Source organism: Camelus bactrianus, chromosome 4, assembly GCF_048773025.1.
Source record: "Camelus bactrianus isolate YW-2024 breed Bactrian camel chromosome 4, ASM4877302v1, whole genome shotgun sequence".
In the NCBI taxonomy this organism is placed as follows: Eukaryota; Metazoa; Chordata; class Mammalia; order Artiodactyla; family Camelidae; genus Camelus; species Camelus bactrianus.
In genome coordinates this window covers 66,680,136-66,692,699 of record NC_133542.1, presented here as the reverse complement: position 1 = coordinate 66,692,699, position 12,564 = coordinate 66,680,136, and the positions used below count along the sequence as shown (strand labels likewise).

At 41.1% G+C, this 12,564-nt stretch overlaps 1 protein-coding gene across 1 annotated transcript in view; it reads left to right on the top strand.

Annotated features, from left to right (window-relative positions):
- Nucleotides 1-12,564, top strand: part of LOC105069973 (olfactory receptor 1L8-like) — a 133,760-nt gene that overhangs the window by 117,947 nt on the left and 3,249 nt on the right. The window contains exon 3 of the mRNA XM_010956224.2: nucleotides 7,212-8,254. Within this exon, the coding sequence (XP_010954526.2) occupies nucleotides 7,237-8,169 (933 nt within the window). The 5' untranslated portion in view covers nucleotides 7,212-7,236 and the 3' untranslated portion in view covers nucleotides 8,170-8,254. The remainder of the gene's footprint in view (nucleotides 1-7,211; nucleotides 8,255-12,564) is intronic.

The window sequence follows — 12,564 nt, the reverse complement described above, 5'->3', positions numbered from 1 at the left end:
AAGGAAGCAAGCAAGCTGTCAGTTGGAGCTTGACAGGAGCTCTTGGGATGTCTCCCCTGCACAAAATACTCTGCCCTGAACAGTCAAGAAATGATGAGCAAGCTGAGGCTCTCGTGCATTTAAAAATAATCGTGGTACTAGCATCCATTTAGTGCATGCTGATAACATGCCACATACTGAGTTAAATCACATCACATTTTACAGCTCGGGCTTCTGAGCCTTGCAGAGGCTAAGCCCAAGGTCATAAAGCTATGAAGTATCAGAAAAAGAGATGTGAATCAGGATGTGTGTGACCCAGAGTCACTTAACCACTCCCACGTTCCCAAGAGTAGAAATACGGCGTTGTTGAAAGCTGATGAAGAAAAGTGCCTCAGAGCACTGTGGGGGGCTTCAGATCCATGAACAAATGGCTTAAAAGTTGGGTTGACAAGGACCTTACTTGGAACTACCTATCTTTGTCTGAAATCAGAGGAGATATGATATAAGAGGAGACTAGCTGAAAGTCTATTTATCACACACACACACACACACACACACACAGCCTTATCATGGTTTTAGTTCCCTCTCTTCTATACTCATTCTAGGTTAAAATAGAGTGTGAGTGTTTTATACATAAAAACACACATGTAGTCACTTTTGTGTAATAATTTCACACAAATTTACATACAACTGATAAATGAAACACACACAACACAACACGTAAACATTACACCTAGTCACTGAGACAAAGCACAACCCACGCAAAAAAGGACATCTTATACACACACAGATACGCAGACAGCCATGCAAACACAGCACACAAACACAAACCTAAACAGCATGTGCCTATACGCACACACATGCACGTGTGCACACACACACACACTACCAAGAAGATTTTTCCAGCTCTCCATAATCTGTCTTAGCCCTTCCTGCATGAAGAGAGTTGGTATGTGATTCAGTTACCCATTAAATACACTGGGTTGTACAAATGTAAAATCACACACGTGATACACATTTTTACCGAAACACACACATCTAGTGCCGAATGATGGTTCCCCATCTTCCTCTGACCTGTGAGGGTCCTTGGTGAGCTCAGACACCTGTGGTCAAGGCTGTTTCCTGAGCCTTCACTTTCTGTTCAAAAAACCGGTATCCAAGGAGCAAGAAGATCTCGTGACCTAAGCGTCTTCTGAATGTTTCATGCCTGTTTTAGAGCAGCAGGGAAGTGGGCAAGATCTCCATTCACCAACAAGGTTAATACTGATGGGAAAACAACCCCGAGCTCTGATTAGCAAAGGAGCCTACCTGAGCTAATTACCCAATTTTTCGCCTTCCCCTTGAGAGGTAACCTGTGAAGGGACTCGAGGGGCTGAGCCACGAGTCCCAGGAGGAGGTGTCCTTGTTGTTGACGTTGAGGCCACAGAAAGCAGGAGTGACCATGGTCACTTTGGCCTCTGGAATAACCACAGCATGGAGCTGGCCTCTCCGTACATCACAGAACGGCCCAGACAAGGTCAAGCCCTTGCAGACTCCCACATCGCCAGCCCTGGCCTCCTTAGAGCACACGTTCCACTGCCACCTGGAGCGGGGGCTGAGGCTTGTTCAGAAAGTAGTGGAGTGGTGACATTGATCCCAAGGGCACTAGACACAGACTGACCTGAGATCAAGGCCAGCTCTGCTACTTACTCACCAGGTGCCCTAAGCAAGGGGCTTAAGCTCTGGGAGGTTCTGTTTCCTTAGATCTGGTAATAACACCTTGCTCATGTGGTTACTGTGAGGGTTAAATGAGATAGCGTGTTTTAAAGCACTAAACTCAGCCAGTTTCCTGAAAACCAGTTGGCCTTAAGGACTAGTATCTTAATCAATTTGCCAAAGGAAACATTCACTGTAATCACTGTGCCTGACACCATCCCTGTGTAACACACCAACCCACGTCTTCATTTAACTTTAAGTTATGATAGTAACTAACTATCATAGGCAGGCTGTGGATGGGAAATAGAAACCCAAGACTTTCGCTTTCCATGTTTTCCTTTTTTAAGTTTTTTAAATTTTTAAATTTTTAATTTGTGTGTAGGGGTGAGGGGAGGATTGGGTTTATTTACATTTATTTTAGTAGAGGTACTGGGAATTGAACCCAGGACTTTGTGCATGCTAAGCACACGCCCTACCACTGAACTATACCCACCTCTGCCATGTTTTACTTTGGAGAAGGGCTCTTCTTTCCTCTGTAGGTAAGACTGATGGAAGGATATGCCGTCATAGACCTCAGCTATGAGAATGACAATAGCAATGAGAATGACAGAGTCCAAGTGGCAAACCTAAACCATAAGAAGCCAAATGAATCCAATTTTTATAGTGAGTAGGGTATCAGTCAGGGTTCTACAGAGAACAGAACCAATGGGAGGAAGATAGATGTATAGGTATTTACATATATACATATATATATATATCCTATTATGTATAGACATACATTCATATGTGCATGTATATGTGTGTATATATACACACATATGTTTTATATATAATACATAGTTTGAAAAGATGCAATCTGGATATCATATAGAACATAACGCTGCTCCACTATATCAATGACACCATGGTAATTGGACCAGAAAACCAAGAAATTGCTAGCAAGTTGGAGCCTTAGCAAGACACACATAATTCTGAAGTTGGAAGAGAAACACTACAAAGATACAGGGAACTCTTTACATCAGTATTATTTTTAGGTCCAGTGATCTCGGAGAGGAATCAGAAAGCTATGCCTTGCTGTTCCAACCACTATAGCTTTATGATAGGTCTTGTTATCTGATAGTGAAAAGTCCTCCAGCTCAGTTTTTCTTGAATATTATTTTAAATATTTTAGATCTTTTGCATTTTTGTATGAATTTTGGAATCAACTTAATCTATGTTCATCAAATACATGCATTCATGCACACACATACACACACAGATTTTGACTGGCATTATGATGAATTTATAGATTAATTTGGGGAAACTGGCGTAACATTAAGTCTTTCAACCCACAAACATGGTATATGCCTCCCCTTTTCTGGGACTCTAACATTTTTCTCAGTGTTACTTTGTAGTTTTCACAGTAGGAATTTTGCAACATTCATTCCTAGGTACTTTGTATATCTTGATAATGTTGTAAATTGTCTTTTAAAATTCCATTTCCTGCTTGTTTCTGGTACGTAAAAATAAAATAGATTTTTACTATTAACTTTGTATACAATGACATAGCTAAATTCACTTATTAATTTTAGTAGTTTGAGTTAGATTATCTTTGGATTTTCTAGGCATACATTCACTTCACTTGTGAATAAAGAAAATGCTATTTCTTCCTTTCCAAAAAAAAAAAAGAAAAAAGAAAAAAGGAAGAAAGCTATGGCTGCATAGAATTCCCTACACCCAGCTGATAGAGGACAGGAAAGCCTAGGTGTAGTTTATAGAAGGGTCAGCTCGCTGTGTAAGTGCAGGTCAAAATGAAGCATGATTACACTGGAGTTCATCAATGGTTGCCTTGTAGGATAGTCCTCGGCTTTAAGCTTTCTTTAGGGATGATCTCAGCTAAAAGAAACTGCTTCACCAAAGAGCATGTTCCCTTCCAGAGCAGCCTACGTCCAATAACCAACATGGTGGGTATAAAGATCTGTCTTCCTGGACATCCTGGCTCCAGAGCTCCCAACAGGGTCAGCTGAGACCTTCACTGGGACTTCGTCACAACCCAACTTGTCCCTGCACCCAATTCTTCTTCCTTCTTCTCCCTTCCACAGATGTTGATCCCAAGAGAACTCCCTAATAGGCATCCTGTATGTTAATCTCCATCTCAAAGTTGGCTTCCTAGAGAACCCATGCCCTATTCACTAAACACACACACACACACACACACACACACACACACACACACACACACACAAAATGTTCTATCACCTTTGATTACACACAGTTGAGGAAACTAAAGCATGTCCTGGAGACTTTGTGATAAGTTTAAAAGGCTCTGAAAACAGCCTCAGTCTTCCGAAGGAGGCCCCGGGAGTCCCCTGCCCCCTGAGGGCGGCTGCACGCACCTTTGCTGCCCATCGTGATTGCTGTACTTAGAGAGGTCACGGAGCAAACTCTCTTAAGGAGGCAGGCTGGAATAAGCACACCATAGCTCTCTCACCAGCAAGGACCTAGAGGCGGCCAGGAGGCCCAAGCCCAGACCCACGAGAAGCTAGCTGACAGGTTTCCCCAACCAAGAGAGTTCCTGCCACTGTGAGTCTGGGCATCTCTGCCTTCCACAGTTGGAAGCAGAGAAAAACAGAAAAATGGTGAGACAGACGTTGAGAAAAAGACAAGGAGGTGAGAGGGCATATCAAGAAAATGCTTCATTCCTTTAGAATCTATGGCAATCTACTCTTTCCTCCTTCCTTGCAACTCTTCTTGCTTTTTTACTGGCTAGAAGGTCAAAAAGATCATCTCTGACTGATAAGTGAACTTAACCAATTTGGTTCAGGACGGGAGAACAGATTTTTTTTGTTTAACTGGGAAAGGTGAAAATATATTTGGGTGTGGAAAGTGAGCATTAGTACACTGACTACCCACCTGATCATCCGCCTCAATCAGGTACTTACTTCAGACTCAAAATTCAGTTTTTGAATTTGATTCGGTTCCACGAATCACACGGATAAAGTATATCACAGAGTTCAGCCTACCATTTAAGTCTAACTTTGTATTTTGCGACCACCCTATTTGATCCCTGGGCCAAGGTATCCCATTGTTGTTGGGGAAGCAGATCCTCAATAAGAGGACTTCCAGAATTATCCCCTCAGATTCTCACTTTTGAAAATTCCTTCCATTTTCTTAAGTACTCGGCATGGATGAGATGCCGGAAATCTAACCTGCCTTGATCACTTTGAGTCCCCAGGCATCCCCATCGTGAATACTTTTTTTTTTTTTTTCTGTAGTATATTTTACAAACCACACTTATACCTGATACTTCTTTAGCTCTTCAGGGCCCCTGAGATCACTCAGTGAGCAAGTAATGAATTTCAGGCACAAGTTTCCACTTTCTTCTTCCAAGTTCAGTGCACTTCCTACTAAACCCTCAACCCCATAAAAACATAATGTCCCAGACATCAAAGTCCAAATTCTCCCTTATTGTTGCCAATGAATCATGGATATTAAAATTCTCAAATTCTACAATCTGCTCAGCATAGAAAATAGGTTTCCTTTTGTAACAACAGAAGTCTGTTCTTAATGAGGAATGAAAAACATTTAAGGGAAAAAATGTGTGTGTGTGTGTGTGTCTGTGTTAAAATAGAAAATGGTCAAATTGGGAAAAAATAGATCTTATACATGATTGTTTCATAGATACTTTTATAACTTTACAAAAATATGAGAAAATGCATCATAGTTAAATCTTGAGATTTAGAATTAGTGTGGTATTTGAATCTCGTTTCTGCTGTTTACTTGATGTGTGACTTTAGCAAATTATTTTAAATCTATATCTGTTTCATCATCAGAAAAAAAGCAATAATAATAGCTTATGCCTCATAAGGTTGTTGTAAGAATGAAACAAAATTCTACTTGCATGTGGTAAGTGCTTAATTACTGATTCACTCTCAGATTATTCAAAGTATGAACCATACACCACCTAAAAAAGCATTGTAGATTCATAATAAGATGAATTTGACCATTAGAAAATTAGAGTGTGAGAACTAGGGTCATTTCAATATTTAGATTCGTTACTTTTGAGAACATGTCCAAAAACCTGGTTGGAGAGAAATTCATTGGCAATAATAATGACAGGGAGAAGACAGTGGCATCAAATGTTTTCTCTGTCCCTGAACCATTCTAAGTGCTTTAAACACATGATATCACGAAAAACTCATAAAACTCATAAATGGTAAATATTAGTATACCCTATTTACAGATGAGGAAACTGAAGTTTAAAAATATTTAATAACTTGCTTGATGTTAACCAGCTGGAAAGTAAGCATTTAATTGTTGTGTGAATAAATGAATGATGATTCCTTGAATTGCTCTTTCAAAATGCCTATCCAGTCTCATTGTCTGGATGAATGATGTAGAACACTTTGTGGCCATGAGGATGTTTGAATCCACGTTGTTCATGGTAGCAAAGGCTTAGGGGACAACTAGGGACATGAATATTAAGTCATGTGCTGCTGGAATATGATGGAAAAAGTCAAAAGTAAAGAACCAGAACAGAGATCGATATCAAAAAAAATGTATATAAAGAGAAAAAACAAGAATGAGATATATGCCAAAGAATTACTGAGGTAAATGGAAGAAAAGCTCACATAAAGAAGGCAATAATATATATATATTTCAAGGATATATACATCGGTAAATAAACAAATGGATGATGGCACTGAAGGACGTATGCTTGCTTAATGGTTGGGTGCCCAAGATGTGGGAACATGATTAGGTTTAAGCAATTAGAGGAAAAATCAGACAAAAGTAAATTTAAAACTTAAGATTTGTATGGATTGATAGTATAATTTGAAGTTCACTAAGAAGTGTAAGCTTTGAAATAAATGCCTCCGAAGATAAAATAACCACAACAGTAACACTTCGTTGGCCTTGGTTCATTATTCCTTTGATTTCCCTGTTTATTATTTTATTGAGCTCCTCTTTTTGGCAAGGAGGTTTAGAGATATATTAGGAATCCATCATTGAAAATTCATTTTGATATAGAGAGAACAATAAAACTACCTTATCTAAAATAAATAAATCCCTCCTTACTTCTCTAAGTCAATATCCCCTTATGTGACTTTATTTCTCTTTATAAAATGTCAAACTATCTGATGATAGATAGATGACAGATAGATCGATCAATCGATCCTCCATTAGAAGGTAAGATGCACAAACAGGTCTTTCTATGGTATATTCACAACTGTGTCCCCACTCCCAGAAGAATATTTTTCACAGACTAGGTGCTCAATAAAAAATTGTTTCTAAAGTTTAATGTTAAACTGAATCAGGAAGGTTCGATTCTGTTCCTCAAAGAAAATTCTTCCTCTTGAGATCACGCTATCAATACAAGAAGCTTGTGAAATCTTAGAGTCGGGAAGGAAGGGCAGCATCAAGGACCACAAAGCTGACAAGTCGCCTGTGTGGTAGCTAATCATGACCCTATGGGTGGACAGGAAAGATAGGAAGAAACATAGACTTACTGGTTTGTTTGTGGTTACAATTATGAGAGAAAGATGTGTGTTAAATTGTAGGATCACCTCTATCTTAGCTGACTCCATGGAAGAAATCAACCAGACTAGCAGCGTCTCTGAGTTCATCCTCCTGGGACTCTCCTCCCGGCCTGAGGACCAGAAGCCACTCTTTATCCTCTTTCTCACCATGTACCTGGTCACCATAACAGGGAATCTGCTCATCATCCTGGCCATCTGCTCTGACCCCTACCTCCAGACCCCCATGTATTTCTTCTTGAGTTTCCTGTCGTTCACTGACATTTGCTTCGTAACAACCATTGTCCCCAGGATGCTGGTCAACTTCCTGTCGGAGAAGAAGACCATCTCCTATGCTGGGTGTCTGACCCAGATGTATTTTATATATGTTTTGGGCAACACTGACAGCTGCCTTCTAGCAGTCATGGCCTTTGACCGCTATGTGGCCATCTGTGACCCCTTCCACTATGTCACCGTCATGAGCCACCACCGCTGTGTCCTCCTGGTGGCCTTCTCCTGCTCATTGCCTCACCTCCACTCACTCCTACACACACTTCTGCTGAATCAGCTCACTTTCTGCAACTCCAGTGTCATCCACCACTTTCTCTGTGACATCAACCCTCTGCTGAAATCATCCTGCTCCTCCACATTTGTCAACAATATCACAATAAAGACAGAAGGACTGGTTGTTTTGGTGACTCCATTTCTATGCTTTGTTTTTTCGTATATACGAATCCTCATTACGGTTCTCAAGATTCCCTCAGCTGCTGGGAAACACAAAGCCTTCTCCACTTGTGGTTCCCATTTTACTGTGGTGATCCTGTTTTACGGAAGCGTCTTTTATGTCTATTTAAAGCCCTTGTCCAGCTACACTGTTAGGGACCGCGTGGCAACAATTGTCTACACAGTTCTGTCCTCTATGCTCAACCCTTTCATCTACAGCCTGAGAAACAAAGACATAAAGAGGAGCCTGGGGAAGCTGATGGGCAGGAGGATGTCCTAGCCAGAACCTCTGTGGGCATGTTCACGAGTTCATGTCTCTTCTGGACCCTGTTTCTGCTGGTTCCTGATACACACAATAAACTCTTGTAAGTCAGCAGGTTATCACTCATATGTGTCATGGATCTTGGGTTGTATCCACTTTTTTACACATGCAACTATCAACCATTGGAACTTTATTATGATTCCGTAATCAGCTTCCCACCTTCCTCTTCTCCAGAAAACCACTTCATTTTCATTCGCTCTCAATGCTGTTGAAACTTTTGTTTTCCACAAAATTTCCTAGAAATAATTTAAATCTGATTAATGACTTTTGATTCCCTTCATAGCCTTCTGATTTTAATGAAATTTCTGGATGAACTAGCTTTTTGAAAGTCATCCCAGTGATTTAGAAAAAGAGAGAGGCAGAGAGACAGAGGCAGTGACAGAAAGACTGAAACTCCTATAAAATTGAAATGTCCACCAGACAAGGAATGCGTCTGGTCCCACAAGTATGCAGGGATCCCATTGACTCTTCCTTCTTCCCTATCTCTAACAGAAGAATGTTCTGGGCTCTGTAATGAGCAAAAGCCCAACTCTTAGTCCTGCTTAGCAAGTGACTTAGTAGTTCAGCACACAACTGCCCCGATGATCAGGCCAGTGTTCCCAGGGGCCGAGTTGCCTCTGGGTCTCTACCCTGGTCATCTGGCATTTGTGCCTCAAAGGCATTGGCTCCTCTTGTCCCCTCTCTTAGCTTCAGTTCACCTTAGAGAGTCCCCTATTTCCACCATCACTGCCCTTCAAAAACCTGTCTGCCTCCCAATGAAAGATTTACTGTCTGTCCTTAGATTTATTCTCAGCAGCTTTTGAAGAGGTGTTAAAACTCATATGTGAATGCTGAAGGCAGATGAAACTAAGAGCTTCCAGAGACAGACGGAGCCATACTGGGCTCCTCTGGGAAGTAAAGAGTCATCCAGGGCTTCAGGCAAGGAATTTTATTCTGCTCACTTTTGTTTTCATCCTTCATTCTCTATTATTCATGCAGTGGTTTTAGGTTTTATATCTTAGTATTTTATCATTGACTCTCCTACATCACTCCCAGAGCTATTACTCAGCAGGTCTCATGTGGGGCCTGTGAATCTGCATTTAACAAGCACCGCCCCCACCCTGACCCCTAGAGAAAACTAACTTGGCCTTTATGTGAGAAGCTGCCTGTCTGAAAATTTCTGATCCCTCCTACGTCCCATTGTTTGTATTTCTTGAACTCGTGCCTTTAGTAATATTATACCAAGTGTATAAAGCTATGTATATACAGACACTCACTGGTTGCATCATTGCTTGTAATAGAAAAAAAATTAGTAACAGCTTAAATGCCCATCAATAAGGAAATAGATAATTAGTGGTTCAATTTTTCCATAGAAAGAAATAATACATAATAGTTACAAATGATGAGGTGTATCTCTATCGCTGACCTGAAACATTATTATGAATAAAGAGCAAAATGTTTAAGAATAAATCTATTAGGGCTCATATATATATGAATGTGTATGTATATATGATGAAAATATACAAGTGTGTGTGTATCTGGTGAAATTATAGACCCAGAAAGAAAATCTCCCATTTAAAATGGTTAATTCTAGGAAAGAACCCTGGAATAGGGAAGGAGATAAAGTTTGCTTTTCAGTGTGTGCTTATCTGTACTCTCTGAATTTGTTAAAAGACATATTTTTTGTACAATTAAAATTACTAATTACTAAGGAAAGTGAACTACAATCTATTGCTCTGTTGCTCATCACCACTGAGTTTTGTTTTGTTGAAACAGCAATAATATCATATCACAATAGGAAAGAAGTGATATGAAGGAGGTCAGATCAGCAGAGACCCTCCATGGAATGTCCTAATTCTCATTTTGGAGAGGAACTAGATAAAGAGGAAACACTCCACACATGAAGAAATCTCACCTCTACACATGTAGAGTTATCCTTTATCACTATCAGCGCTTAGGCTTCAGAAGAGAAAATCCTGATCTAAATACTTTTCTCCAAGACCATTTCTCCAATACTTTTCTCTCATGGCCATGGACCTATGACTATGTCCCTTGAGTCAGTCTGAGTGAGATCTAAGAATTTTCACTTCTAACAAGTCCTCAGGTGATGCTGATTTTGAAACAATACTTTGAGAATCACTAGCCACACAATAGGCCTTTGGTAATGAATGCAATGAGGATATTGGTGAAGGTCTAGACAAACAGTACAACTGCCGCAAGACAGAGAGCCCAGAAGCATACCCACACACTGTTCTACACCTGACTTATGAATGAGGCATGGAAGAGCCTCTTTTCAGAAACGGAATTAAGACAGTTGGAAATCCACATGGAAAAATGAAATTGGATTCCTACCGCTCACCGTCAGCAAAAATTAACTCCTGATGAATCACAAACTTACATATGAAAACCAAAAACCACTCGTTTTTAGAAAATAATATAGGAGAATTTCTTTGTCTCCTTAAGATAGGAAAATATTTCTAAAACAAGAAACAGATAGAAGACACTAACCATAAAAGAAAACAGTAAATTGGACTGTGTTAAAATTAAATACTTCTGTTTTATTTATCAAAAAGCATCATAGAAGAAAAAGACAAATAATAGAACAGTAAAAGATATTTGAAATTCATAAAACCAACAAAAAACACTCAGATTAAGAGTACATAAAGATCCTTAGGAATAGTAAGAAAAAACAGACAAAGCCAGAGGTGGAGAGGGAAGGAGGACTACGAAAAAGAATTGAATAAACATTTCACAAGAGACAAGGAAATCCAAATGACCAATAATCACATGAAAAGATGCTGAGTTTCATTCATAACCAGAGGAATTCAAATTAAATCACAGTGGAAAGCCACTGCACACCCAGCAGATAGACAAAAATTAGAATTCTGAGGATAAATATTAAGGGTTTGAGAAAATGTGGAGCCACAGAAAATTATGCTGCTAGTGGGAATATAAATTGATACTATCAACTTGAAAAATAATTTGTTAATAAATAGTACAGGTAAAGATACCTATATTTCATAAATTCCACTCCTGGGTATATATTCCAGAGAAACACATGGACATGTACAACAAGAGATATGTCTAAACATTACATCAGGGGCTAAACTTATGAAGCCCCAAACTGGAAGTAACCTAAACTGTCATCTATGGTAGGATGGATAAATTCATTTTATGAAGTATGGTATATTCATACTATACAGAGAAGGAGGGTAGGGCTTACAGCCACCAGTGCTCAGATATTGGCAGACTACGTTCCTCTTTGCAGCTGCACCCAAAGCAGAGATTCCAGCCGGTGACTCTGCCCATCTGCAGAGCCTAGCTGGGGACTGGTGGGCAGTTCTGCCTGATGAGGGTCATCAGCCAGTGAGTCTTCGTGGTACCAGTGCCTGTTCTATAGGCCTAACCAAGCTGTTAAGGAAATGTGAAGCCCTGCCCACTGCTGAAGACAGCCTGCAGCCTCGCTGGACCAAGAACTTGGGCAGCTGTTCAGCCTATGAAACAGCTGTGCTTGTGCAGGGAACCAGATCTGTAGTCCTGCCCAAGTGTTAAGTACAGTAATCCTGGATAGCCTCAGAACCCAGCCCACAGCCCCTCCCTGAAGTAGAGCCCAGCCTATGGCCTCGTCCCATTGCTGGACACAGCCTATGGCCTCATCCAAACAGGGAACCCAGCCAGCGTGCCAGCCCAATCACAGAGCATACTCTGTGGCTCCACCAATGAGGAAGTCCAGACAGAAACCACGCCTGCCAGCAGAGCACAAACTCTAGCCCCACCCAACTGCAGGATACAGCTTGAGGCACCTCCCAACAAAAGAGCCTGGTCAGAGACCTTTCCCAACAGCAGAGCAAGCCAGTGGCCTGCCTGATCATGAAGTCCGTACTGCAGGCCTGCCCACCTTTGGGAATCAGTCTGCATCCCCGCCTGACTGTAAAACACAGTCTGAGGACTTAATCTCACCAGGAAGCCCTGCCTGTGGCCTTGCCTGAACTCAGAATCCAGCCAGAGGTACTATCCCATCAGGGATCAGAGCCTGATACTCCACCTGGCCAGGAGTGAATGTGAGGACAATCCGTAGCCTTACCCAATCAAGGAGTCCCACCAGTGGCACCACCCACCAAGGAACACAGCTGGCAGTCCTACCTGATTCAGAGCTCAGCCAGCAGAACCACCCTGACCTCAGAGCACAGGCTATGGCCTCACCCGAATAGGGGCCCTGACAGCAAGCCCTGCCTGCCCAAGGACACCACCACTGACCTATCCAAGACCCCAGGCTGAGGTGGCTGGTGAAGGACTGTGACCAGAAGATAATCTGTAAAGTCTAGAAGGGGAGATTACTAACTCAAATGCACAGATATCAACATGGAATCAAGG